Source organism: Dipodomys merriami, unplaced genomic scaffold (assembly GCF_024711535.1).
Source record: "Dipodomys merriami isolate MVZ:Mamm:240054 unplaced genomic scaffold, mDipMer1.0.p SCAF_35, whole genome shotgun sequence".
NCBI lineage: Eukaryota > Metazoa > Chordata > Mammalia > Rodentia > Heteromyidae > Dipodomys > Dipodomys merriami.
In genome coordinates, this window is record NW_027205048.1 from 7,164,105 (window position 1) to 7,188,722 (window position 24,618).

At 39.9% G+C, this 24,618-nt stretch overlaps 1 protein-coding gene across 2 annotated transcripts in view; it reads left to right on the forward strand.

The window, feature by feature from the left end:
* Fhip2a (FHF complex subunit HOOK interacting protein 2A) overlaps nucleotides 1-16,478 on the forward strand; it is a 37,378-nt gene extending 20,900 nt beyond the window's left edge. For both annotated transcript variants that reach the window (XM_069988086.1, XM_069988087.1), the window contains exons 6-17: nucleotides 1,351-1,644; nucleotides 1,795-1,991; nucleotides 3,408-3,522; nucleotides 4,119-4,195; nucleotides 4,283-4,475; nucleotides 4,666-4,835; nucleotides 5,230-5,373; nucleotides 6,390-6,480; nucleotides 8,646-8,789; nucleotides 10,584-10,724; nucleotides 11,698-11,801; nucleotides 11,900-16,478. In XM_069988086.1, the coding sequence (XP_069844187.1) occupies nucleotides 1,351-1,644; nucleotides 1,795-1,991; nucleotides 3,408-3,522; nucleotides 4,119-4,195; nucleotides 4,283-4,475; nucleotides 4,666-4,835; nucleotides 5,230-5,373; nucleotides 6,390-6,480; nucleotides 8,646-8,789; nucleotides 10,584-10,724; nucleotides 11,698-11,801; nucleotides 11,900-12,005 (1,776 nt within the window). In that variant the 3' untranslated portion in view covers nucleotides 12,006-16,478. The remainder of the gene's footprint in view (nucleotides 1-1,350; nucleotides 1,645-1,794; nucleotides 1,992-3,407; nucleotides 3,523-4,118; nucleotides 4,196-4,282; nucleotides 4,476-4,665; nucleotides 4,836-5,229; nucleotides 5,374-6,389; nucleotides 6,481-8,645; nucleotides 8,790-10,583; nucleotides 10,725-11,697; nucleotides 11,802-11,899) is intronic.
* Nucleotides 16,479-24,618: the final 8,140 nt, after the last annotated feature.

Consider the following 24,618-nt stretch of genomic DNA (forward strand, 5'->3'; position numbering starts at 1 on the left):
TTGTTTGTTGTTTTTTGCTAGTTGTGTAGCTTGAACTCAGGGCCTAGACACTGTCCCTGAGCTTCTTTTGCTCAAGACTAGCACTCTACCACTTGAGCCACAGCACCACTTCTGGCTTTCTCTGTTTATGTGATACTGAGGAATTGAACCCGGGGCTTCATGCGTGCTAGGCAAGCACTCTACCATTAAGCCACATTCCCAGCCCTGTTTTTGTTTTGTTTTGTTTTGTTTTTAAACATACATGCTGTGAACTCATTTCTGAAAATGTGTTTAACAGCAGTAGAAGTGGTTTCTAATTATTCTCCTGTAGCCTTGGAAGTAGACTGTGAGTTCATTTACCCTTTCATGTGCTTCCATAATGAGTAAAGGCCATAACGGAATGGATGGTTGTGATAGGCTTGGTAGACAATCTGGTTTATGATGAAATAAGGTTGTGAAATTTGATTATTGCTCTTACGTTCACATGGAAAAGTAAGACAGGTTTACCCTGAAATGAAGAATTTGTATCAGGTAAGATTCTGTATGTATGAATAGGGTGCTTTAGTGTTTCAAGCAAATCATTCTCAAACACACATAAAAATGGCCTCAGAGGAGTTTCTTGGGTTTTAGAAAGCAGAAATATAAGGGGGCTGGGAAGTTGGCTCAGTGGTAGAAGCGCTTGCCTTGCATGCCTGAGGCCCTGGGTTCGATTCCTCAGCACCACATAAGCAAAAGGAAAAAAGCCGGAAGTGGTGCTGTGGCTCAAGTGGTAGAGCGCTATCCTTGAGCTGAAGAGCTGAGGGACAGCGTCCAGGCCCAGAGTTGAGGCCCCACGACCAGACCCCTCCCCCCCAAAAAAAGAAAGCAGAAATAAAAGGGAAAAAACTTAGGAAAAATACCTGTATATTTAAGAAAATTTGAGGACTCTGTGAAAACTGTAAATGTAATGCTGGTAACTTTTGGACTTTAAAGCATATTTGTTTATGAGTTTACATTTTCCCTTGTGATCTTAGGAAAATTAACATTGGATGATTATATTTATGATAGCCTAGTGAAGAGAAAACACTAATTACACTTGAAATGTTTTTCCCCACCAAGTTGTTTTTAGCCGTAATTAAGTAGATATTGCTAATATTGCTCATTACTTATGGTCAGTGTAAGACACAGTATAATCATACAAAAGTATTAATTTCAATGTGTTTGTAAAATTCTCTAAAATATGGTTTGTTAAAAATTAGAATATTTTCACTCGGCCTAACACTGACTGTTACTATAGGCATATGGAATAGTAATTATAGAAAAACCCATGAAAATACAAGTTCTGGTTTATAAAGTTCCTAACAAACATTACAAACCTGGATTCCTTTTCAGAACAAGATGAAATCATTGGCTTCCAAAGGAACAGCCAGTGTAATTTCTGACAGCACATTTAAAGGGCAGGATTCCTCATCAGCCGATCCCCGAGGCCCCAGTCAGCCAGAGGCTCTGTGTGCTGCTGCTGGAGTGGAGCACCTGGAGCCCGAGGAGGAGCCCCCCCATCAGGTGGATGACCTTTCTACAAGCTTGGATGACCTCAGCGTCACCTCACTGCCAGAGGCCTCGGTTGTGCGGCCCAACCAGGATTACAACTTAGTGAATTCTTTGTTGAATCTCACCAGAAGTCCTGTGAGTCATCATCTCACTTTAAACGAAGGCCTTAAAAGTAGAAAAAAAAAAACCTAGTCTTTTAAAGTAACACACTTAATCCTTTTATGTTGGATTTAATTTGGTGTGTATCTAATTCGGGATTGAAGGGGTGTGTTTTCCCCTCTGCAGGATGGCCGAATAGCTGTGAAAGCTTGCGAGGGTCTGATGTTATTAGTAAGTCTGCCTGAGCCTGCAGCTGCCAAGTGCCTTACTCAGAGCACTTGCCTGTGCAGACTGCTGACGGACAGACTCGCCTCTCTGTACAAGGCCCTACCTCGGTCACTGGATCCATTAGATATTGAATCTGTAGAAGCAATTAACTGGGGGTAAGTACCATTCTCTGTATTTTCCCATATGCCTACATTTTAAAGTCTGTTTCAGTTTTTACAAGCATGGAAATCTTTGAATCTTTACCTTTAAAAAATTGAACACTAGTAGTGATTTTAAAAGGAGATGTTTTCTTGAGTATTTTATTAAATTTATCAACGAATTTGGCAACGAATTGGTGTAGGATCAGTCTAGCTATAATAGTTTGTTCATTATACTGATGATTGGAGGAAGGGATGTTGCCGAGGATGGAACCTAGGGTTTTGCACATGCTAAAAAAACTACCATTGAGCTGCATCCAGTCCTCAATGTTTTTGAGACGAGTCTTGATATATAGCTCAGACCAGCTTTGAACTTTCATTCCTCCTGCCTGTGCCTCTTGTGTGCCCAGCTTTATACAGATCTGTTTTTAAGGGTTTACTGTAAAACCAATTACTTCATCTGATTATTTTATAAAAAGAGGGACTTTCCTTTCTGATAAATAACTTGCACAACCTTTAGAGCAGACTTCTGTGGACCATTTGTGTAAAATCTCTCCACCTTTATTCTTTCATCCCTCTACCAACAATTTGGTTCTCATAGGAAAATACAATTATTACAGAAATTTTATGTACTAGAAAATATAAAGCACCATAAATAAAACTGTACATAAACTGGCCAGCTATCAGCGCCTGAAATTTTGATATAATTTCCTTGTTGTTTTCTCCAAATGTTTAGCCTTCCTTTTTTTTCTTGTTTTCTCTGAAACTACATTTCCCAACGTCCATTAGCTAATCTTGTTAACAGTATTGTACATCAAGGCAGGAAGGAAGAGCAGCCAGCCAGTCTGTTTCTTCTTCAGTCTTCCTTTGCCTGCCTTTTCCTGAATCCTGCCAGCTGAGCACTGCTACCTTGCCATTGTGATTAATTTCCTGCTCAAATTTATGGCACAAATCTAGGGAGGAGCTAAGTGGTTTTCCTCTTGCTGCTCTGTAGTTTCACTCTTTCCACTTAAGGAGAGAAAATGATTTGTATCTTTTAAAAGGTTTTCTCTTATCTCTGGCTATTTTGATCAGTTTGCTGATTGTGATCTCTGTCATACTATGTGTTCTGAGGGTATTCACCTACTTGGCTTCATTTTTCCGTATATAAAATTGGGCTTTGGGGGGCTGGGAATGTGGCTTAGTGGTATAGTGCTTGCCTAGCATTCATGAAGTTCTGGGTTCGATTCCTCAGTACCATATAAACAGAAAAGGCCAGAAGTGGCTCTGTGGTTCAAGTGGTAGAGTGCTAGCCTTGAGCAAAAGAAGCTCAGGGACAGTGCCCAGGCCCTGAGTTCAAGCCCCAGGATTGGCAAAAAAAAAAAAAAAAAAAAAAAAATGGGGTTTGGCTTTCGATAACTTTAGACGTGGCATGTCTGCCTTCCATGTCTGCAGCTTGGACTCATACAGTCATAAAGAAGATGCTTCAGCATTCCCAGGAAAACGAGCCTTAATTTCCTTTTTTTCTTGGTTTGATTATTGTGATCAGCTCATTAAAGAAGCACAAAAGGTTAGAACTGTTTTGTTTGTTTTTTTTAATTGATAATTTTAAAATGTAAGTTTCTACTAAGTAAAATTTGAACCCTTAGTTAATATTCCTGAATATATTTTAATCATCTTAGGATAGTTTATATAGTGTAATGAACGTGTGTGTGTGTGTGTGTGTGTGTGTGTGTGTGTGTGTGTGTGTGTGTGTGTGTGTGTGTGTGTGTGTGTGTGTGTGTGTGTGTGTGTGTGTGTGTGTGTGTGTGTGTGTGTGTGTGTGTGATATTTACAGTTTTGGAAAAGCTCAGGGGTCAAGTTCTGTCCTATTATGGTACAATGCTTTACAAGCACTGACTTCATATCAGTGGCTTTCCTCCAGCTCTCCTGTTAGTACTTTGAAGTTGTTGGGATAATTTTTGTCCTGCTCCTCCTACTCTTGAAAAAAAATTTTTTTAAATGTATATAGCCCAATAGCTAACACTTAATCTAACTTATGGTCAGCAGGCAGTTTTTTCTTTCCACATTAATTCAGATGGAGGATGGAAACTGATATATTGAAATTACAAATTAGACTTTTCTTCCCATTAAAAAAATAATAATAGTGTTCATGCTGTGTTGTAGACTGCTGCTGTTGCTCTTGCCAAAGCTGTCCATGAGAGATTTTTCATTGGTGTCATGGAACCTCAGTTAATGCAAGCGTGAGTAGCTTCATTTCTTTACACATGATGACAAAAGACACCATTTCTGCCGGCCCTACCCATTTAACCATAGTGTGTTGTGCTCAGTTCTGAGATAGGAATTCTGACATCAACTGCCGTGCTCCATCGCATCGTTAGACAAGTGACCTCTGATGTCTTGCTTCAAGAAATGGTGGTTTTTATCCTTGGAGAACAGAGGGAACCAGAAACCCTGGCAGAAATTAGCAGACATCCTTTAAGACATAGGTTAATTGAACATTGTAATCACATATCTGATGAGGTAAGCTATGTAATGACCATACTAGATTCTTGGAAATACCAATTTAAATATACTTGTAATGTTTGAAATACTCTTTTTTTTTTTTTTTTTTACTGTGTTGAAAGGCTGAAAGCATGACTTTTATAAGATGGCAATAAGAACAACTTTTATAAAGTTATTTTCAACTCATTTGGATCAATTTTGATTTCAGATAAGCATAATGACACTGAGAATGTTTGAACATCTTTTGCAAAAACCCAATGAGCACATTCTTTACAATTTGGTCCTAAGAAATCTTGAAGAAAGAAATTATACAGAATACAAACCTTTGTGTCCAGAAGACAAAGATGTGGTAGAGAATGGATTAATAGCTGGAGCAGTGTAAGTGTCTGTCCAAATCTGGGACTTCAATGTTTCATAAAGCTAGAACTTTCTGTCTTCTCTTAGTTCTCTCTGTTGTGTTTAATGATAATAATTTTTTTCTTAATTTCTAATAGTTTGAAAGTTTTGGAAAGTAAAATCGAATGTTTTGATACTATCATTCTAAATTCCAAGAAATATTGCCTATTTCTTAAACCTAGTAACAAAATGCATACTCGAGATTATTACCACAAAACGATCGTCTGTAATATAAATACATTATATCTTAAGTCTTTCTGTTAGAAAATTATGTTAGAAAATTATGTTAGAAAATTTCTTCAAACACAGCAGAGACTCTTTTGACTTAGAAAACATGGTAATAAATGTTTTTTGTACATCATTAAATTAAACTTAGAGATCTGGAAGAAGATCCATTATTTACTGACATTTCACCAGATAACACTTTGTCAAACCAAGAGTGGCTGAGTTCTTCACCTTCTACTAGTCCAGATCACCCCAGAAATGATGGGAAGACTGAAGTCCATAAAATTGTAAATAGGTGAGTAGCAGTATACATTTTTTTTAAACTTCTTTTGGTATATACCAGTTGTGCTTCTGGTTGAGTTGAGTCTTCTTTGAACAGTATGTCAACTTTTTCACCTTGATTATATAACAGGTGACAGCAATGGCAACAGTTGGTATACCAGGAGAAAAAAGGCTTCATAGAACCATTTTCTATTTTGTAGGGTATATGTAGCTCTAGTGTGTTTAACCCTCAGGGTTAGATGCCCCCAGCACTGCAAAAAAATAAAATAAAGAAAAAGACCTTAAAAAGTAATAGTAGCAGCAGTAGTTGTACTACCGTTACTACTGCTACTACTACTACTTCTACTGCTCATAATAGTAATAATAATAAAAGAACAAAAAAGGAAACACAAAGCAGATAAAGTAAAAAAAATTAATAATATGATTGAGTAAACTCTCAAAGTACACAGGCTTTTCTCTATATAAATGAATTAATTGTAAGTAATTCTCAAAATTTACCACACTGAGAATTGCCACGTAGACTAGGCATAGGGCTAGACATTTTCTTCAGTTCATGGTTGTACTTTTCCTTCAATGTCATTTCTGTGAAAATTTTCTCTTATTTTTTTCTTCCCTTTAATGCTGTCAGTGTCATGCCTAAGTCAGTTAATATTTAAAAAATTATATCTGGCTCAAAATGCAAAATTGTATCTAAAGTTCTCTCAAGTTCAGTTACTGAAGGGCCAGTTGTCTGGGAGATTAACAAATATGGCAGTCTGTCATTGCCTAGTAATCTAAACGGAAAAAAGTCTTTTATCTATTTTAAATGGAATTAGTAATTTTGTAATAGACCTTGAAAATAATGAAAGAATATTTAGTAAGTTACAAGGTTAATTCAAGATAAAGACAACACTCAATTTTAGTTTTCAAGTTTCCATTGTTTGTATTTTTAGCTAAACTGAAAATACCACTAGTTACTTTACTGGATAGAAAGATCTTCTTGAATTCCAAGAGTATTTCTGTGGGTGATCATGGCCTTTTTCCTTTAAGTTTTCTGTGTCTGGTACCAGATGAAGCAAAATCATCATACCATGTTGAGGGCACTGGATATGACACCTACCTCCGAGATGCTCATAGGCAGGTAAGTGACATCATTATTGGCCATGAAATCTAAGAATGGGCACACGCCTCATCACATTGTCCAGTTGCCCACAGTCATTACTACAAAGAAGTGAGTCCACTCTCCTCAGAAACAAGACCTGCACCCTGCTGGCACTGGCTGTGCTTGTATGGGTAGCCTGAGTTGCATGTCACAAACTGGGTCTCCATCTCAACATTGCTTCATCATCTGTGGTGTCTGACTTTTCACTTTGAATTGTATCTCACTTGGATCCATCTCCCCTATGCATCCTCACAGACAGTGATTTCTCCAAGGTCTGCTAATGTTGTCTTTGCTCTGTAGCGTTTTTCACTGGAAAATGTTACAAACAAACAGGTATTAAATACTTCTTTTCTCCTTTAACCAAATCTATGCTAAGATTTATCTTAGTATATCAACATTTTAATTTTCACAGTGTACAATTTGGTGGGTTTTAGTATGTTCACAGCGTTGTGCCACTGTCACCAATCACTGCTCATTCCAGAACATTTTTGTCACTTCTGAAAGAAGCCCTGTAGAAACAGAACAGGCCCTCCCGCTCCTGGTACCTCTTTCTCCCACCTCCCTAACCCAGCTGGCAGCCCCTAATGTGTTTTCAGTCTCTCTGACTGAACTCTCTCTCTGATTTCCACTTATTTTCCTTCTGCACAGGTTGACTTTGATATTATTCAACAATGGACAAGTCTTATACTTCCTTGGTTGAACTTATTCCTCAGGGTCTTTTTGTTTTTGTTTTGTTTTCGTGACAATAGTCGGGTATGACCTCAGCCTTAACGCTTGCTAGGCAAGTGGCCTACCATGTCAGCCATTCAGCCAGCCCTTTTTGTTGTAGTTATGTTTTTGAATAGAGTCTCATGTTTATGCCCAGGTGGGCCTGGACCGTGATCCTTCTAGCTTCCTGCTTAGCCAGGATGACAGGTGTGTGCCATCTTCCTTAGCTTTGTTGGTTGAGATGCAGATTCACTAACTTTTTGCCCCAGCTTAATCTCCACCTCTCACCGAGCTGGGATTACGGAGAAGGAGCCACACTTGGCTATTGTTTTTGATAATACCATATGTGAAATATTCTGTGGATTTCATTTTCTAGTTGTTGATAGCTATGTATAAAAATACAATTGGTTTTTGTGTCTTAATCTTGTATCATGCAACATTGCTGAGCTTGCTTAGGCCTCAGTTTGAAACTCCTCAAGGCTTCTCCTGGCTTATTTTCTTTAACATTTTTTCTAGCAGGAAAGTTAGCAGCTCTGTCCTTGTCCCACCTAGAAGGGAATGATATTCCCCTTCTCTGTGGCATTGCTGCAGCTATTACTGCCCTGTGTTGTCATTATTGTTTAGGGTTCGAAGGTAATTGATCTCTGAGGGTTGACTTTGTGCTTGATTTACCATTGAGTCCCATAGTACATGTAGTTTAAGGCTGTGTATGTTTTACAACACTATACCTATTTGGTATTTGTTGAATAAGCAACTAGACTATTTCAATATTTGAAAGTAAATTTCAAAATATGGAGTTTTCAAATTCAAAGTTTCTCAAATCAGGAAAATTTTAAGTGAAGAATTATAATTTTCACTGAAATCCTTTAGGTTGAAGCATGCTAGCATAGAATTCATCTTCCTCAGCATGTAATTAATCCACAGTACTTGAAACAGAATTCAAGTTTACATTGATCTGTAACTTATTACTAGGATGAGCCAAGTTCACATGCTAGTCAGGCCACACAATTAATAACAAACTACCTTTAAGAATAGCATTTGAGTGTTTAGCTGCTTTTATTGTTTATGTAACGTTTCTTCATTTCCATTTTGTGATAACAAATGCAACTATTATAATGATTACAGAAATGTTAGAAACAAGACAAAGGCTGAGAAGGTGGCTCAGTGGTAGAGTGCTTGCCTTGCATGCATGAGGCCCTGGGTTCAATTCCTTAGCACCACATAAGCAAAAAGAAAAAAAAGAAACAAGACAAAAAAGATAAAAATTTGAAGCCATTGCTTCCTAGGTCCTAAATAATGGGCTTTACCACGCTGTGCCCCCTCATGCCCCCTCTGAAGCCAGCGGTCTCCAGATACTTCTTGGAGCAAAGCATTTCTATTTCATCTCAGTCTGTTTCTTGGTAGTTCTTTAATGATCTAAACATTTTCCTCCCTAGTTCCGGGATTACTGTGCTATCTGCTTAAGATGGGAGTGGCCTGGATCTCCAAAAGCACTGGAAAAGTGTAATTTAGAAGCTGCTTTCTTTGAAGGTCATTTTTTGAAAGTCTTATTTGACAGAATGGGAAGAATTCTCGATCAGGTAATAACATTTTAAAATACCAATTTCTCCATTTTTTTGTGTGGGTGTGCTACCATTCACTATGGCAGGTCTTAGTGTAAGTTTTCAGCCAAGTATCTTTATCTTCTTCATTTCTCCACTAGATGACTTTTTCATAAAACTTTATTGTCCCCACCTGGTGGATTTCTGATGTGTTCCATATGTGCAGGGCATTATGTGATGTCCATACAGCCATTGAAGACAAGTGCCTTGCTTCCATGCTAGACACAGTGCTGGAGGTGATGAGAGAGAGCAGTTGGTTAATATAGACACAGTAGAATAAAACTTGTTGGGCTCAATTCAGAAAGTCTAAAATGTCATTGCAAACTGAATTTTGGCCACTCTAGCCTCATAAAAATTATGAATTTGCTCCAGAACATGTAAGGGAGAGAGCTGGCATAAAGGGCCTGATTTACTTTAACAGTGGATAAGCATTGCCCTCAGTTGATACGTGGCTGTGTGTGCCACCAGCTGCTAGGAGAAATGAATTTGGGAATAGAGTCCTCATCCAGCTTGTGGGTTTTGTTCCCACCAATCAGTCTCCTTGGCTGCTTAGAAGAAGACAGTGTAAGGCATGAGAGGTTCTGGTGAAAGTATTTAACAGAAGCTTTTTTGTATACAAAAGTGTTCCTTTTGTTCTTATGTTGACCAACTCTGGAACGTACTTCCAAGTTGCTTTCTGTGGAGAAATAAATTAACAACTAGATTTCTAGTAAAACTTGTGAGGTTTTTTTCTTTCGTTGTTTTGTTTTGGGTTTGCACTTGCTAGTCAGCACCACACCATGTAAACCACATCTTTAGCACTTTTCACTCTAATTTTTGAGATACGGTCTCTCTTTTTGCCCAGGCTAGCTTGGACCACGCACAGTCCTTCTACTTATACTTTTCACCATAGCTGGGATGACAGGAATTCCCCACCATACCCAGATTTCTTGTTGAGAATAGAGTCTCACAAACTCTTGCCCAAGCCGGCCAGCAACTGTGCTTCTTCATATCTTTACCTCTCCTATAGCACGGATGGCTATAGGATATGTCACCCATCTGTCAGTTTAGATGGAGATTCTTTGCCTGGGCTGACCTTGAACCACAAACTTCCCCTTCTCTGCCTCCCAAGTAGCTAGGATTATATGAGTTACCAGTGCCTGCCAAACGTGTGGTATCACATACCCAAACTGTCTAGGAACTGACAGCCATCGCCTTGTGGGGGAACTAATCCTAGCATCTGTTTCTGTATGTAAGAGATAAAATGCCTGCTCTTTTCTTTGATCTTCGTTTAATATGTCCTGGTGGTTTGTATTTAATACTTTTTTTTTTCCTGTCATGGGGCTTGAACTCAGAGCCTGGGTGTTGTCCCTGAACTGCTTTTGCTCAAGGCTAGCGCTCTACCACTTGAGCCACAACACCACTTCTGGCTTTTTCTGAGTAGTTTATTGAAGAATCTTACGGATTTTCCTGCCTACGATGGTTTTGAACCATGTTCCTCAGATCTCAGCCTCCCTTGTAGCTAGGCTTACAATCATGAGCCATGGGTGACTGGCTGTGTTTATATGACTTTTATATGACACATTGGTTTTTTTGTGTGTGGGTGAGACCTCTTAAACACTGTTTCATTAGTTAGTTCAACCTGCATAAAACAGATATTTCTATGTGTCACATCTTGGTGAGCAGGTGGAGGATTTTCCTTTCTTGATAAGACAAATTAAAGTGATCAGTTGAAGGCACATTGTGTATGCAGTAAATGATATTGCCTGTCTTTCTGTCCTTTGCTCCCCACAGCCCTACGATGTGAATTTACAGGTGACCTCCGTGTTGTCCAGACTCTCCCTCTTCCCTCATCCACACACACACGAGTACCTGTTGGATCCCTATGTGAACCTTGCCTCTGGCTGTCGATCCCTGTTTTCTGTAATCGTCAGGGTGAGTTTAGTTCCATTCTGTTCCTTAGGAATGATAAGCCTGTCCCAGTTACATCTTCCTGTCATGGTATGTGGTTAACATAGTCAGATAGAAAATAGTAGATACCTGTTACCATACATTCTGATCTGTTGCACGTGTGGGGCTCATTCTTTAAAAACACACACACACACACACACACAACCAGCCAGACACTGGTGGCATACACACACACACACACACACACACACACACAACCAGCCAGACACTGGTGGTACACACACACACACACAACCAGCCAGGCACTGGTGGCACACACACTCACACACACACACACACAACCAGCCAGACGTTGGTGGCACACACACACACACACACACACACACACAACCAGCCAGACACTGGTGGCACACACACACACACACACAACCAGCCAGGCACTGGTGGCACACACACACACACAACCAGCCAGACGCTGGTGGCACACACACACACACACACAACCAGGCACTGGTGGCACACACACACACACACACACACACACACAACCAGCCAGGCACTGGTGGCACACACACTCACACACACAACCAGCCAGATGCTGGTGGCTCACACCACCAGGAGGTTGAGATTGAGGATTGCAGTTTGAAGCCAGCCTGGGCAGAAAAGTCCCTGTGAGACTAATTTCCAATAAACTACTCAAAAAAACTGGAAGTGGCCCTGTGGCTTACATGGTAGAGCACTAGCCTTGAGCACAGAGGCTCAGGGATAGCACCCAGGCCCTGAGTTCAAGCACCAGAACTGACAAAAAAATCATAAAAACAAACCTTATATAAAACTTTATATTGTAAAGAATTGATAGAACTCCTTGGTCAGAGATGGCCATGGAATAATGAAAACTAAGGCTCTTTATTTAGAGGTAAAACAGGAAGTTATCTGTATCTAAGACCATCCCTACATAGTCAATTTCAGGAACCTCAAGTTCCCTGTTTCTGTGCAGGTTGTTGGAGACCTCATGGTTCGAATTCAACGTATTCAAGACTTCACTCCCAAGCTTCTACTAGTCAGAAAGCGATTGCTGGGTTTGGAGCCTGAAGGCCCCATGTAAGTCAGTGCTTTACCTTCTCCTATCCAAAACTTGCACCACATGCAGTAAGTGATGTGCTGACAGATGTCCTGATTTCCATGTCTGCTTTTTCCAGTATCGACCACATCACATTGCTAGAGGGTGTGATTGTGTTAGAAGAGTTCTGCAAGGAGCTGGCAGCCATTGCATTTGTGAAATACCACGCCTCCTCCACACCATGAATACCATCTCTCAGGTCTCTGGAACTGTGCCATTGTGGACATTTCATCAGAAAAGACTTATCCCTCCCCACAGGAGAGGACCAACCGCCTTTTAAATGAAGTATTGCTGTAAACTGGACGGAACCGTTAAGAACCAACTGAGTAGCCACTCAGCAGAATGTGCTACATGTTGTTTTCATTGGCTTTATCTATGGTTCCCACACAGAATTGCATGCTGGCAAAGCCAGGATACAATCAAAGGAACTTCAGGAAATAAGCATTTCTAATGACTGAAAAGCTACAAATTTTCTGATGTCATGACTTTGAGGATATTTGTGTTACTTTAATATCCTTTGGGCAGCAAAGCATTTTGGCTTTCTCTGGGACTCAAATGCTTATATTCTTTTGGATTAATAAGTAGCAAAAAAGATCACTAATTTTATAACTTTTTAAGGTTAAGGTTCTTATCAAACAAAATATTTAAAAAACTGTAAATGAGAAAGAAGTTATTCAGGAACCATCAAGTGAATTATTAATGTTAATATTGATTATAGGAGATAAAAATGTGTAGCGCAGCATAACTTTATTCAGTTTTTCTAAGAATAACAATTTAATATGATAAATTCTTGATTAATATACTATCTATATTTTTAAAGAAGCATTCTTTTATCTTTTGTGCATACGGCCATGTTAGTGATTGGTTTTCACGTATGGGTTCCTGTTTATTTAAACTGTCACTTTTGCAACAGCATTCAATATCGGTTCATGATTGGTGATGTTTGCTAAAATAGTATTTTTTTACGCTAATTAACATGTTCTAAGTTGAGAACCTTTTTCGTCCTCCTCTCTCCCTCTCCGAAAATTGCTTTATGAAATTGCTTTATAATTGATTTTCTTATTGAAGCACAAGGTGGTGCCTAGGTGGACGACTGGCTGGTAACACTTAGGTAGCAATCAGCATGCCAATGGCCTCCTAATGTTTACATTTTTTTCATTGTGTTCAGTCTTTTGTCGTAAAAAAAATTCTAAAGACATTAAAGAAAACAGCCTTCTAAATGTTTTGTTTACATGTGACAGGGTGTGGGGAAGATGTCATGTGACTAGGCAGGTGGGCAGGACCATCTAAGTTAGCCAAGCTGTCCTGTGTCCAGCCTGCTCTGTGTGATTGACAGCTTGTGTTTCCTGTTTGTTCTGTCATTGATGTTTATCATTCAAATGTTGCTTATAAGCTCTTTTTTATTTTAAGTTGAAATATTAAGCAGCAGCACTTTCTACTTTACCTTCCCACTTTCTGATCTTTGGAGAAGACACTGTGAGAAGCGTGTTTGCAGTGTGGTCACCGCACCTGTCCTGTGCAAAGAATCCCCACAGGCATCTGCCTGCTTGTTGTATTCATGTTTCTGATTTAATTTATACTTAGTTTTGGCTATTTATTGAGAATTGGTATCTATGTGTGTGCCAGTACTGGGGTTTGAACCTGGGGCATGGGTGCTGTCCCTTAGCTTTTTTGCTCAAGGTTGGCACCCTGGCACTTTGGCCACAGCTCCATTTCTGGCTTTTTGGTGATTAATTGGAGATAAGAATATCACAGTCTTTTCTGCTGGGCTGGCTTTGAACTGCAATCCTCAGATCTCAACTCCCTGAGTAGCTAGGATAATAGGCATGAGCCACCAGTGCCCAGCAGAGAATAAAATAGTAGAAGATTATGAATAGTCTCCACTTTGGAATGCCCACCATTGTTAAAACTTCAAACATAATGCAACTCTTTCTTAATTCATCATAAGATGTTCATTAAGCCAACCAATGAGACAGCAAAACTGGGAAGCAGTTTCTTCATGCATGATCCCCAGCAGAGACTTTGAATAACAGGAATTGTATTTATTGATTAGTTTAGTCAAGGGACCCTGCATCACCTCCATTTTAGTGGTAGTCACTTGGATGTAGCTGTATTCAAAATAAGGCATTTACAAGATGCTAGATAGCTCTTAATGTGTTCATCATGCTTAGGAAGTAGAATAGCAGTGATGTTACCTCACAAACCAAATATTCTTTTATCCCTGATTTCACAATGGGACCCTATAGCTAAGCCAGGAAACCAAGCACAGAAAAGCTTTAACTCTTTTATTTCTTTGTGTTGAAGCTGCTTTAGAGTTACTGTGGCTTTGATTTGTAACCAGCTAAAGCTTAAAGTTTAATTTGTTCCTCTTCTGAGTTTCTTTCCTGTTTATGTATTTTAGTTCAGACCCAGAGCCAGCACAAGTACTCACAGCGAGCTGGCCTTGTTGCTGGCCTTGTTAGGACGCATGGACATCACTCCTCCTCACCGTGGCCCCTAAGCTGACTGTTTCCAGTACTTGGTACTTGCAGAAACAGTGACTCAGATGCACTATGTTGGTTGAAAAGTGTCCCTTCACAACCAGTTGCCATAGCAACTTGCAAACTAAATTTTGCCCTTCCTTCACCTTGCTATAAATAGATATGCACATTTTTTTTTCAAAGTTTCTAACAGAGTAGTCTTTGGGTTTAATTTTAGTAAGGGGCCATATTCCTTACCTGATAGAACTCAGATTTGTCTCAGTCAATTATCATTAAGTTCTCCCATTAGATAGATCTATGTAATGTTCTCACAATGTATCTGTGCAATATGGAAGCTGTGCCTGGATTCATGACTTTTGGTTTAATTGTATCTTTATTATATATGTACCATATGTGTGTGTGTGTGTATGTGTGTAAGGACCAAAATCCTTAGCTTGCTACACTGTTGCTAGTGTAAAGATTGTTACGCTTAATTTTATGGGGCACAAATTATAGTTATTTTATAAATTTACAGTAACATTTCATAAATTTTTGAATTACTAAGCAATTACCATCTAATTGTGATGTTCATAGGTATTGACAGAAGAAGTTGCAGCAAAGCATTAAAACCACAAATTATATGGTAGTTGTATTTTGGGTTGTCCAGTAAATGGAAATACGCATGTCATGATGGCATTGGCTATGTTAAAACCTGATAGGTAATCATGCTGTGCCCTGTAAAATAGTGTCATGTAATAGTCTGTGCGCCTCCATCCTTGTTTACATTAAACAGGAGTTTGGGTGGACTTTCTATGAACGTTGTGCAAGTCTGGCAGTGTTACCACAGCGTGGGGTTGAAGTTCTCGGCTCTGTGGAAAATCTCTTCCAACACTGCTCCTCCACCTGTGCCGTCTTCAAAGGAGGTGGTGACCAAGGTTGACTTTTTGTGCTAACAGTGCATGCAGGAGTAAGAGGGATAATTTAAATAAATAATGTAATTTAAGCAAAATATTGTCTTCTATTTCTGTACAACTCTAAGTGGAAGTGTTCTTCACATCTTAAATGCAAAAAGAGTAGCACAAGGGAATCAGTGGCCATTCTATTACTGACTCCAGTACTGCTAGAGAGAATCAAAGGAGTGCATATGAGTATGGGGGGAGGTATGCTTCCTGGGAAATACCATATACTCCATTGCGTCCTTAATAACCACTGCTCTAAAGGAAAGAATGCTTCTGTGGCCCTTAGAAAAACAATTCATTCGAAGCATTCTTTGTTGTTGTTGGTTGTGGGGCTTGCACTTGGGGCCTAGGCGCTGCCTGTGAGCTCTTTTTGTTCAAGGTTAGTGCTCTACCACTTTGAGCCACAGCACCACTTCTGGTTTTCTGGTTTCATTGGAGATAAGGGTCTCACAAACTTTCCTGCCGGGGCTGGTTTGAACCAGGATCCTCAGATCTCAGCCTCCTGAGTAGCTAGGATAATAGGCTTGAACTACCAGCACCTGGCGCTAAGCATGCTTTCTTAACACATTTTAGAGTCTTTTTTTTTTTCAGCTGACATTGAAACAGACTTTAGACTTTTAACATCCACTGAAGTATTTTCCCAAGTCCCTTAATTGGAAACTGAAGAAGCATGGACCACCAGCTCAACCAGAAAGGAAAGTCATCTTGGAGCCTGTGCTTCTCAGAATAGCCATAAGAGGAAAAGAGGATCTAAGGATGAAGGGATGGGCAGGCCAACGCTTAGACCAGAGCCTCTATAAGAGGAAAATGCACGTGAGGAATGCCTAAAACCCCACTCCAAATTCCTTTGGACTGCTCTTCAGGATTTTGCAGTTTTATGTGGAAAACTAGTCATCTCAAAGGATTTAAAGAATTCGTCTAAAATTGTGAAGGTCCGTAGTGTGCTGTCGTAACTCCAGTCAAAGCTCTGTCTCTTTATCCCAAAACCAGAAGCAAAGAAATTCCCTGCCTGTCTTTCTGCTTGATACTGAAGAAGCCACAAAAGAGGTGGGGTGTGTCTTAGGCCCACACAGAAAATTGTTAGGGGTTGAGTTTGAACTCAAGACCTTCAACTTGCTAGACAAACATTTTACCGTGAGCCATACTCCCATCCTTTATTTGCTTAAATTACTTTTTAGATAAGCTCTCAGGTTTTTCTTTTTCTTTCTTTCTTTTTTTTTTTTTTTTTTTTTTTGGTCAGTTGTGGGTTTGCACTCTGAGTTTGGGTGCTGTCCTTGCACTCTTCAGCTCAAGGCGAACGAACACTCTACCGCTTGAGCTAAAGCGCCACTTCCCGTTTTCTAGAGGTTTATTGAAAATAAGAGTCTCATGGACTTTCCTGCCCAGGTTGGCTTTGAACCGTGATTCTCAGATCTCAGCTTCCTTAGTAACTAGGATTACAGGCATAAGCCACCAGCACCCAGCTAAGCTCTCAGTTTTTTGCCCAGTTTCAAACCACTGCCCTACTTATCCTATGTAGCTGGAATTATAGGTATAAAACTATGCCTGGCTTGTTTGTAGAGATGGAATCTTGCTAATCTTTTTACTCAGGCTGGCTTCAAGCTAGGCTTTTAACTTCACTTGATATATGCCCTACAATCTGCCTCAATCCCATCTAATCCTGTTTCATGCACACTCACTTGTTAGAATTTGGATCTTCTGTGTGTTACCTTTTTCTGTACTGTTTATACAAATATACCAAAAATAAGACATGAGTTTCATTTGAAAACAAGAATTTTGCTTCTTAAATACTTACTGAGAACTTTTTCTAAACCAGGAGGTCCTGAAAAACATGGAAAAAGATATTTCTGCCCTCAAGAAGTCTCTATGAAAGTTCATTGTGTCTATACCAAGAAAGCAAAACCACACTATGTGGTAAGCGGAGAAACAGTACCCAACAGACTAAGTCAGTAGTTAGTCAGTACTCTGCAGGGTCCATAGTATTGTAGATCATCTAAAAGGGAAAAACAAGCTCCACTATTAACTGGGTATTATTATAGTCAATAGTTAATAATAGACATACTAAGATAAATGTAACTAGCACATGTATATTATATATATATATATATATATATATATATACATAATTTTAAACATGTAGGTAGGAAGATAGATAGATAGATAGATAGATAGATAGATAGATAGATAGATAGATGGATGCATACATACATAGATTGTATGTGTTGGGCTGGAGATCAGACCTATAGCCTCATCTACAGCTCTAGATTGCGTACATTATTTTGAGGGTTATATTCTAAACTGTTGAGTTATACTACATAATCATAGCCATCTTTAAGTCTGCTCAGCAAGAAATGAAGACTGCCCCCTGGTGGAGTGCATGCTGCCCGCTTTCACTGCATCCTGAGATTGACACAAAGCTCCTCCCAAACAATTAGGTTTGGGTTCCTGTATTTTTTTATTTTTTAGTAAAATAGCAACTTAGTCTCCTGATTTAAGGAAGCATTTTCTAGCAGTATTGCAAGCAAGACAAATAACCAAAAAGAAAAGATTCAAGAAATGACCTGAAGAAGTTGGGTGTGGCAGCTCATGGCTGTCATTCTAGCCACTTAGGAAGCTGAGAAGATAAGGATCTCCAGGACCAGAGCCTGAGGCCAGTCCAGGCAGAAAAGTCCTGAAGACTGACAACCTCTTGAAAGGCTGAGACTGGGAGGATTGCAGCTCCAGGCTAAACCCAGGCAGAAGAGCCCAGGAGACCCTTCCACAGAAGGTGGGGTGGGGGTAGCAGGAGGCCATTTCTGTCATCTCAGCTACAACAGGAGGATCACAATCCAGGCCCATGCCTATGCTGGAAGTGAGACTGTCTCAAAAATACACAGTACAACAATGGGTTGGAGTCATGGCTCAGTGGAGCACCTGCCTCACAAGCATGGAAGCCTGAGTCCCAAATCCCAGTACAACCAAAACAAAACAACAACTACAAACCCAAAATGATCCGAAGATCAGATAAGATTAAGACTTGGTTTTACCTCAGCACTGTCATAGACAGTCTTCTCCCTTGGGTTGGGGACAAAGCAGCTGCATATTGAAGAGAGCCAACTGAGGTTGGGGGAGATAGGCCACTTACTGGGTGTGTGTGGAGACATGGAATGGTTAAACATCCCTTTCTCATCTCACATATCCCACACAGACAGTACTCGCAGCTGCCACTGAGCAAGATGAAGAAGTATGCCTTCTGTGTTCTCCATTCCCAGGCTTCCAGTCGGATGTAAGGAAACTTGGTGTGAAACTCGGTGTTGATTAATATGACCTATGACCTGATGCTTCCCTCTAGGTAGATTAGTCTATGTATCCTGTAAAACATACACACACACACACACACACACACACACACACACACTCACACACACATACACACACACACACACACACAGAAGCATTAAGGTTATAATATTCTTCGTGGAGTAACCCAAGTCCTAGTGGCATGAAAGTACAGCATTCCAACAGACTGAGAAATCTGGTTGCCGTGGCAGGTTCTGCTGTTAGGTCAGGCAGGCGTAGATGGAGAACACACTCTTTGATTTGGTAACTGTTAGTATATATAATGGCCCCCATGTGATGTGTGGTCGTCTGCACAGTGTCCATATGATGGATTCTTTAGCACAACCTTTTCCCCTATGTTGTGCTCAAGGCTTGAGGAATGATACTCGGCTCAGAAGACCCAGCCCATAAAATGCACATCCCACGATGGTTTCACAGACATACGTTACTGATGAAAACCTAAATGCACTTGCAAGCTCAGAGAAGTAAATGCGGTTCAAGAGCAAATGAGACAGCCAGGCACTGTTGCTCATACCTGTCATTCTGGCTACTCAGGAGGCTGAGATCTGAGAACTGCAGTTTAAAGTCAGCCTAGGCAGAAGTAGAACTATGGCTCGAGTGGTAGAGTACCAGCCTCAAGCAAAAAAAGGCTAAGAGATAGCACAAATCCTGAGCTCAAGCCTCAATACTGTCACTAAAAAGCAAATAAATAAAAAAATAAACAAAAAACAAGGATCTCAATGGCTCAATAGCTATATATAAAATGATGTTTATCAAAATGAGCTCCAAGAAATGGAAATAAGAGGTGGGTTTTTTTTTAAATAGTGATTGTTATTTCTTTTTTCTTTTTTTTTTTTTCTCTCCTTTGGTTTATTCCCTGTTGTCACTGGTTTTGATTTCTGTAACCTTTGTCTTGTATGTAGTTTATCTGATTTGGGGAAGGGAAGGGAAATCATACTGTGGGACAAAGGGTGAACCAATGCAACAGTGATTCTCACTAGACACTATGTTGGAAATGAACTTTATAGCTTGTGGGGATGGGGTTCGGAGGAGAAAAAGTGGAGAATATGAGGGAAGGGGTAACATTGTTCAAAAAGAAATGTACTCATTATCTGACTTATGTAACTGTAACCCCTCTGTACATCACCTTCACAATAAAATTTAAATTTTAAAAAAAGTGACATTAAGAAAGACAAGCAAAAAAGCATTTCCAAAGAAGGCTCTGATTGCCTCTGGCCTACAATTTATGAGAAAGGAATCATAAAATCAATTTTACTGTAATGCAGAGAGATGAGATGACACACAAATTCACTATTGTTGGAATAAAGCTATTTTTCAAAGCCCTGAGGATGAGATTCATTTATGCAATAACAGGAGCAATGTATTCCTTATTCCATTCACGAACAGAACAGTGTGTAGTGTTTTAATTGCCTAGAATTTTCCAAAACAGAGCAGGAACTGAAGGTTTCTAGATGTGGAAACAAACTAAATGTTCTTAAAAGACATTATTCTTGCATGTTTAAAATACACTCTTGTAGTTAAATCTCTATTCGGTCGCTCTTATCAACAATGTAGAAAGCCAGCTTTTTATCATTCTGTGATCTTTGTTGGAGCTTCAGTTATGATCTTTATTTTCATTCTGTTGTTGAAATGATTAGAAAATCTTGAACTGCCTTGGTGTTTGGTTCCAACGGGAGTACAGAAATAGAAATTGCAAAGAAAGTATCTTTTAGGATGTAAATATTATCCTAGCAATCTGTGTGCCTTGGACTCTTCCACAATAGCAGGTTTCATTTTATAGAAGGCTTTTGTTTCTATAAAATGATCCAGTGTAGTACAGATTCAAATAAACCTTTCCCCAAAGATGCCGTTAGCAACAACATATGTGACTCGTTAGAATTTGAGTTCAGATCCACATCCTAAAAATAAAAGCTATAAAAGTTGAAACGTGCCTAGCAATTTCTGGGTATTTTTCTTTGCAATTTGACATTGAAATAAAAATAATCATGCGCCACTCTTAATGGTTGGAGGTTTTTCATGCATAGCATATAACATAATTGATATTCATTGGAGTTTGGAGTATTTCAAAGAAAAAGCTGATATACATCTTGCTCAGCAGTGTTGCTCATTATCATTTTTATTTCAATGAGAAGAAAAAGACTAAGGAAGTGTAATTAATTTGACATAGATAATTCTGGGCTGAGCATTTCAATATCAACACCATTTTAAGGCTGTTGAATTATTAAAAATTCTTTGTCCTCATTTTGCAGCTTGCTTGTTGCTGTGACTTCAGATACAAGACCATTCTGTCTGGGTCCTTCCTCCGGAAATGTGTGCTCAGCTACTACTGACCTCTTAGAAAAGAAACCCTGGCATCTTATTTGGAGAAGGACGAGGAGGAGGGGGAAGAAAGGGAAGAGAGAGACCTTTTCTACTGGTTCCTGGGTTCTTTTTACAAATACAAGGTTCTGAACCCCCTGAATCAGTCTTTCTTTGCAAAGTCTTCATATGGGATTCTCACATCACTATGGAAGTTGATCTCTGTCTCTTAACAATGATTTTTTCAAAAGATGTTTTGCAGGAGCAGCTGAACTGTCTTCAGGACCACTAGTCAGCAAGCCTTCAACAGCAAGAGGCCACTGTACTGACCCAGAGGTAAGCTTTGTTCTCCTGATAAGATTCCCAAATGGGTCTGCTTAGAGAAAATCTTTTGCATTAGATACATGAAGCCCTATAACAGAATGTTGAGATCAGAGGTCCACAATGTATTACATGTGACAGCGATGTAGTAACATGGTCCACACTGTTAAATACAAAATTCTCCATGGTTCCAGTTTCCGAGACAGTCAGGATGGAAAAATACAGTACCCCAATAGTTCCATGCTCCATGTTTGCCTTTTAGGGTCCTGAGAGAAGACAAGTTCTGCACAGGTTAATTCATAGTCCTTGACTTCCATTCTTCTATGTTCTGCTTTAGTATTGCTGGGCTGGGATTCTACAAACTGGATTTGTCCTTTACTACCTGGTTTTCTACTAGATTTTGTCAACAAGGGGGCTCCAGAGGGAGATAGGGAAACAGAAAGAGGAAATCAGGAACTTCTTCCTTTGACTTTCTTCCTCTTGGTAGCCACTGGGTTGCAGAGGTTGCTTTCAGCCTCTGTATTTCTTAAAATCTGGCAAGAACCACCTCTTCCAGCCTCCCCAAAGAAGCAATAAAATGGCAGCCTGAGCCCAGAGCTCCAGTGTATAAGGTCTGTAACACCAAGAGTATTTTTTCTCAACCTTGCTGCTGGTAACTACTTCCTGGGCTACTTACGGATTGTGGGTTGCTTCCTGGGTTATTTATAGATGCTCCCACTGAGTGATGGCTTTTCCTCATTCAAGCCTCAGGACTGAGATAACCAACCCCTTACCTGCAGAAGTCTCTGATCCGCCCTTTCTACCTTTCAGCCCCAATTCAAAGGCAACTGTTGCTGCTAGCCTCTGGATGAGTGACCGCCCCTCCCCAGTTTTTAGGGATGTTGGTGCAAGTAGTATGTCAATAAAAATATTGTCACCTGCCTCCAGGAAAGATGGATGAGTAATCTAAATCTGTCTATCATTTTTCTTCCTTTTTCTTTCTGTGTGTGTGTGTGTGTGTGTGTGTGTGTGTGTGTGTGTGTGTGTGTGTGTGTGTGTGTGTGTGTGTGTGTGTGTACTGAAACTTAAACTCAGGATCTCATGCTCAGATTCATCTTTCTTACTCACAGCTGGTGCTTAACCACTTAAACCAGGCCACTAGTCTACCATTTTACTGGTTAACTGGAGATGGAGTCTCACAGACTTCTCTTCCCTGGCTGGCTTTGAGCCTTGATCCTTTAGGTCTTAGATTAAATAGCTAGGAGCAGAGATGTGAAGCCACTAATACCTGGGTAATGTATGGATTTTTTTTCTACATTTTCTGAGGTAATTTTGGTGTCTCAGCTCCTTGGATGTCAGCCACCAATGAGTGTACATTTCAGTAACTCAGCCAAGAAAACCATAGCACCATCTTCCAGCTGGATGGACTGACACCTTAAATCCAAACTCTCTGGTAAGTGCACCCAAGTCCATATATTTGATTTAATTTTATATTTATCTTCCACAATAATACTCAGATTTCTGCCTCTATAAATTAGCAAGACGATGCCATTCTTTTGAAACATAGACGTCTCCCCTAGAATAAGCTGAGATCTGATTCTAACCTTGTAAGTCTAGAAGCCAAATGTTACCACTGACAGATAAGACTTGGTTCAAGATTCTTAGCTTCAATCAAGTCTACTCAGATGTTGTCATTCAAAACCCCAGGGTCGCTGGGCACTGGTAGCTCATGCCTGTAATCCTCGCTACTCAGGAGGCAGAGATCTGAGGATGGCAGTTGAAGGCCAGCACAGGCAGGCTTGGTGAGACTCTGATCTCCTACCAGAAAACCAGGTGTGGTGCTGTGGCTCAAGTGATAGAGCTCTAGCCTTGAGCTGAAGAGCTGAAGGACAGCACCCAGGCCCAGAGTTCAAGCCCATGACTGACAATAAATAAATAAATAAATCCCAGGGTCACACTCTCACAAATAATACATTTTCACATGAGTGTTATGATTCATGAGTTCAATTTACTTAAATTCTGTGACCTAGACAATTAAGTTTTGGTCATGTTTTTGGCTTTGGGGCTAAAGAAATTAAATCCTGTTAAGACTGCCATAGATCTCTCTGGTTCTTTGTGTTTTGGTGGGCTTGAATGTAGCAGCTTAAAGCCTTGAGCTACTAATTTCTGAAAACTCTTGATGGGTTCAAACCATCCCTTTCCTGTGCTCTGTATGCATAGTAATAAAATTAGGGTACCCAAGGAACAGTGATCATTTATGCCTATTGTTCTTTTCCTTTTCTATTGCAAATGAAAAACTACAGTGACCCACAGAGCACTCATTTCAGTAGACATAACCCAGTCAATTATAATGATAATTGAACTATGCTTTTGCACACAGAGGTACAAGTAGCACTTCCCATTGACAAAACAGCTCAGCATGTAAGTCCAAGGATATGATCAAACCAACCCCAATCCCTTATGGCACAGTATCCTTTCCTGGTACCAAACACTGTGTCAGAGTTCAGATAGGAAAGCAGAAATCACACATGGTATTTCAACATGATGATGTCCTTGACTATCTTGATGAGGTCATATCTGCTAGATCACTCTAGCACAGAATTTCTCCTCCCCTTCTTCCCTCTCTCGATACTGTTCTCTCCAGAAATAAGTCACTGTGCATTTACTTCAGGAGTGAATTGATACTCTATCTTATTGAATATGGAGGATGCACATAAATTGTTCAGGATTCCTCCACAAGGAAAATGTATGCCTGCCCATTCATTGACTAGATTTTGGGTTAAAAAATCTGTTATGACTGGATATCAGTGGCTCACACCTGTCATCCAAACTACTTGGGATGCTGGGAATAGGAGCATTATGGTTCAATTGTGGTTCTTCCCAGGAAGAAAGGTTTCCAAGACCCCTTCTCAATGGGTTATAAGATCACCTTCCCAAAGGTTTTCAAGACCCCACCAGTGAACACAGTAACATGTGCCTATCATCCTAAGCTACATAGGAGGCTGTGATCAGAAGAATCACAATACCAGGCCTGATTAGGCAGAAATGTTCATGAGCCTCCATCTCAATCAAGGAAAGCTGGATCTGGAACACACACCTGTCATCCTAGCAATGAGGGAAGGCTAAAATAGACAGACCAAGAGTCAGGCCCAAGCCCAGGCAGGAAGCCAGACCCTAGCTCAAAAATAACCAGCATGATCAGAGGTGTGATTAGAGCACCTGCCTAGTGAGTGCAAGACTCTGAATTCAAACCTCAGTACTTAAAAGAAAATGGAGTACGACTTCATAGGTTACATAGGTCCAGTTTTGCTCATTGGAATCTCTTCCATTTGTCTTCCTTTGTCTCTGACACATTTGTCAATGTGTGTGTGTGTGTGTGTGTGTGTGTGTGTGTGTGTGTGTGTGTGTGTGTGTGTGTGTGTGTGTGTGTGTGTGTGTCTTAC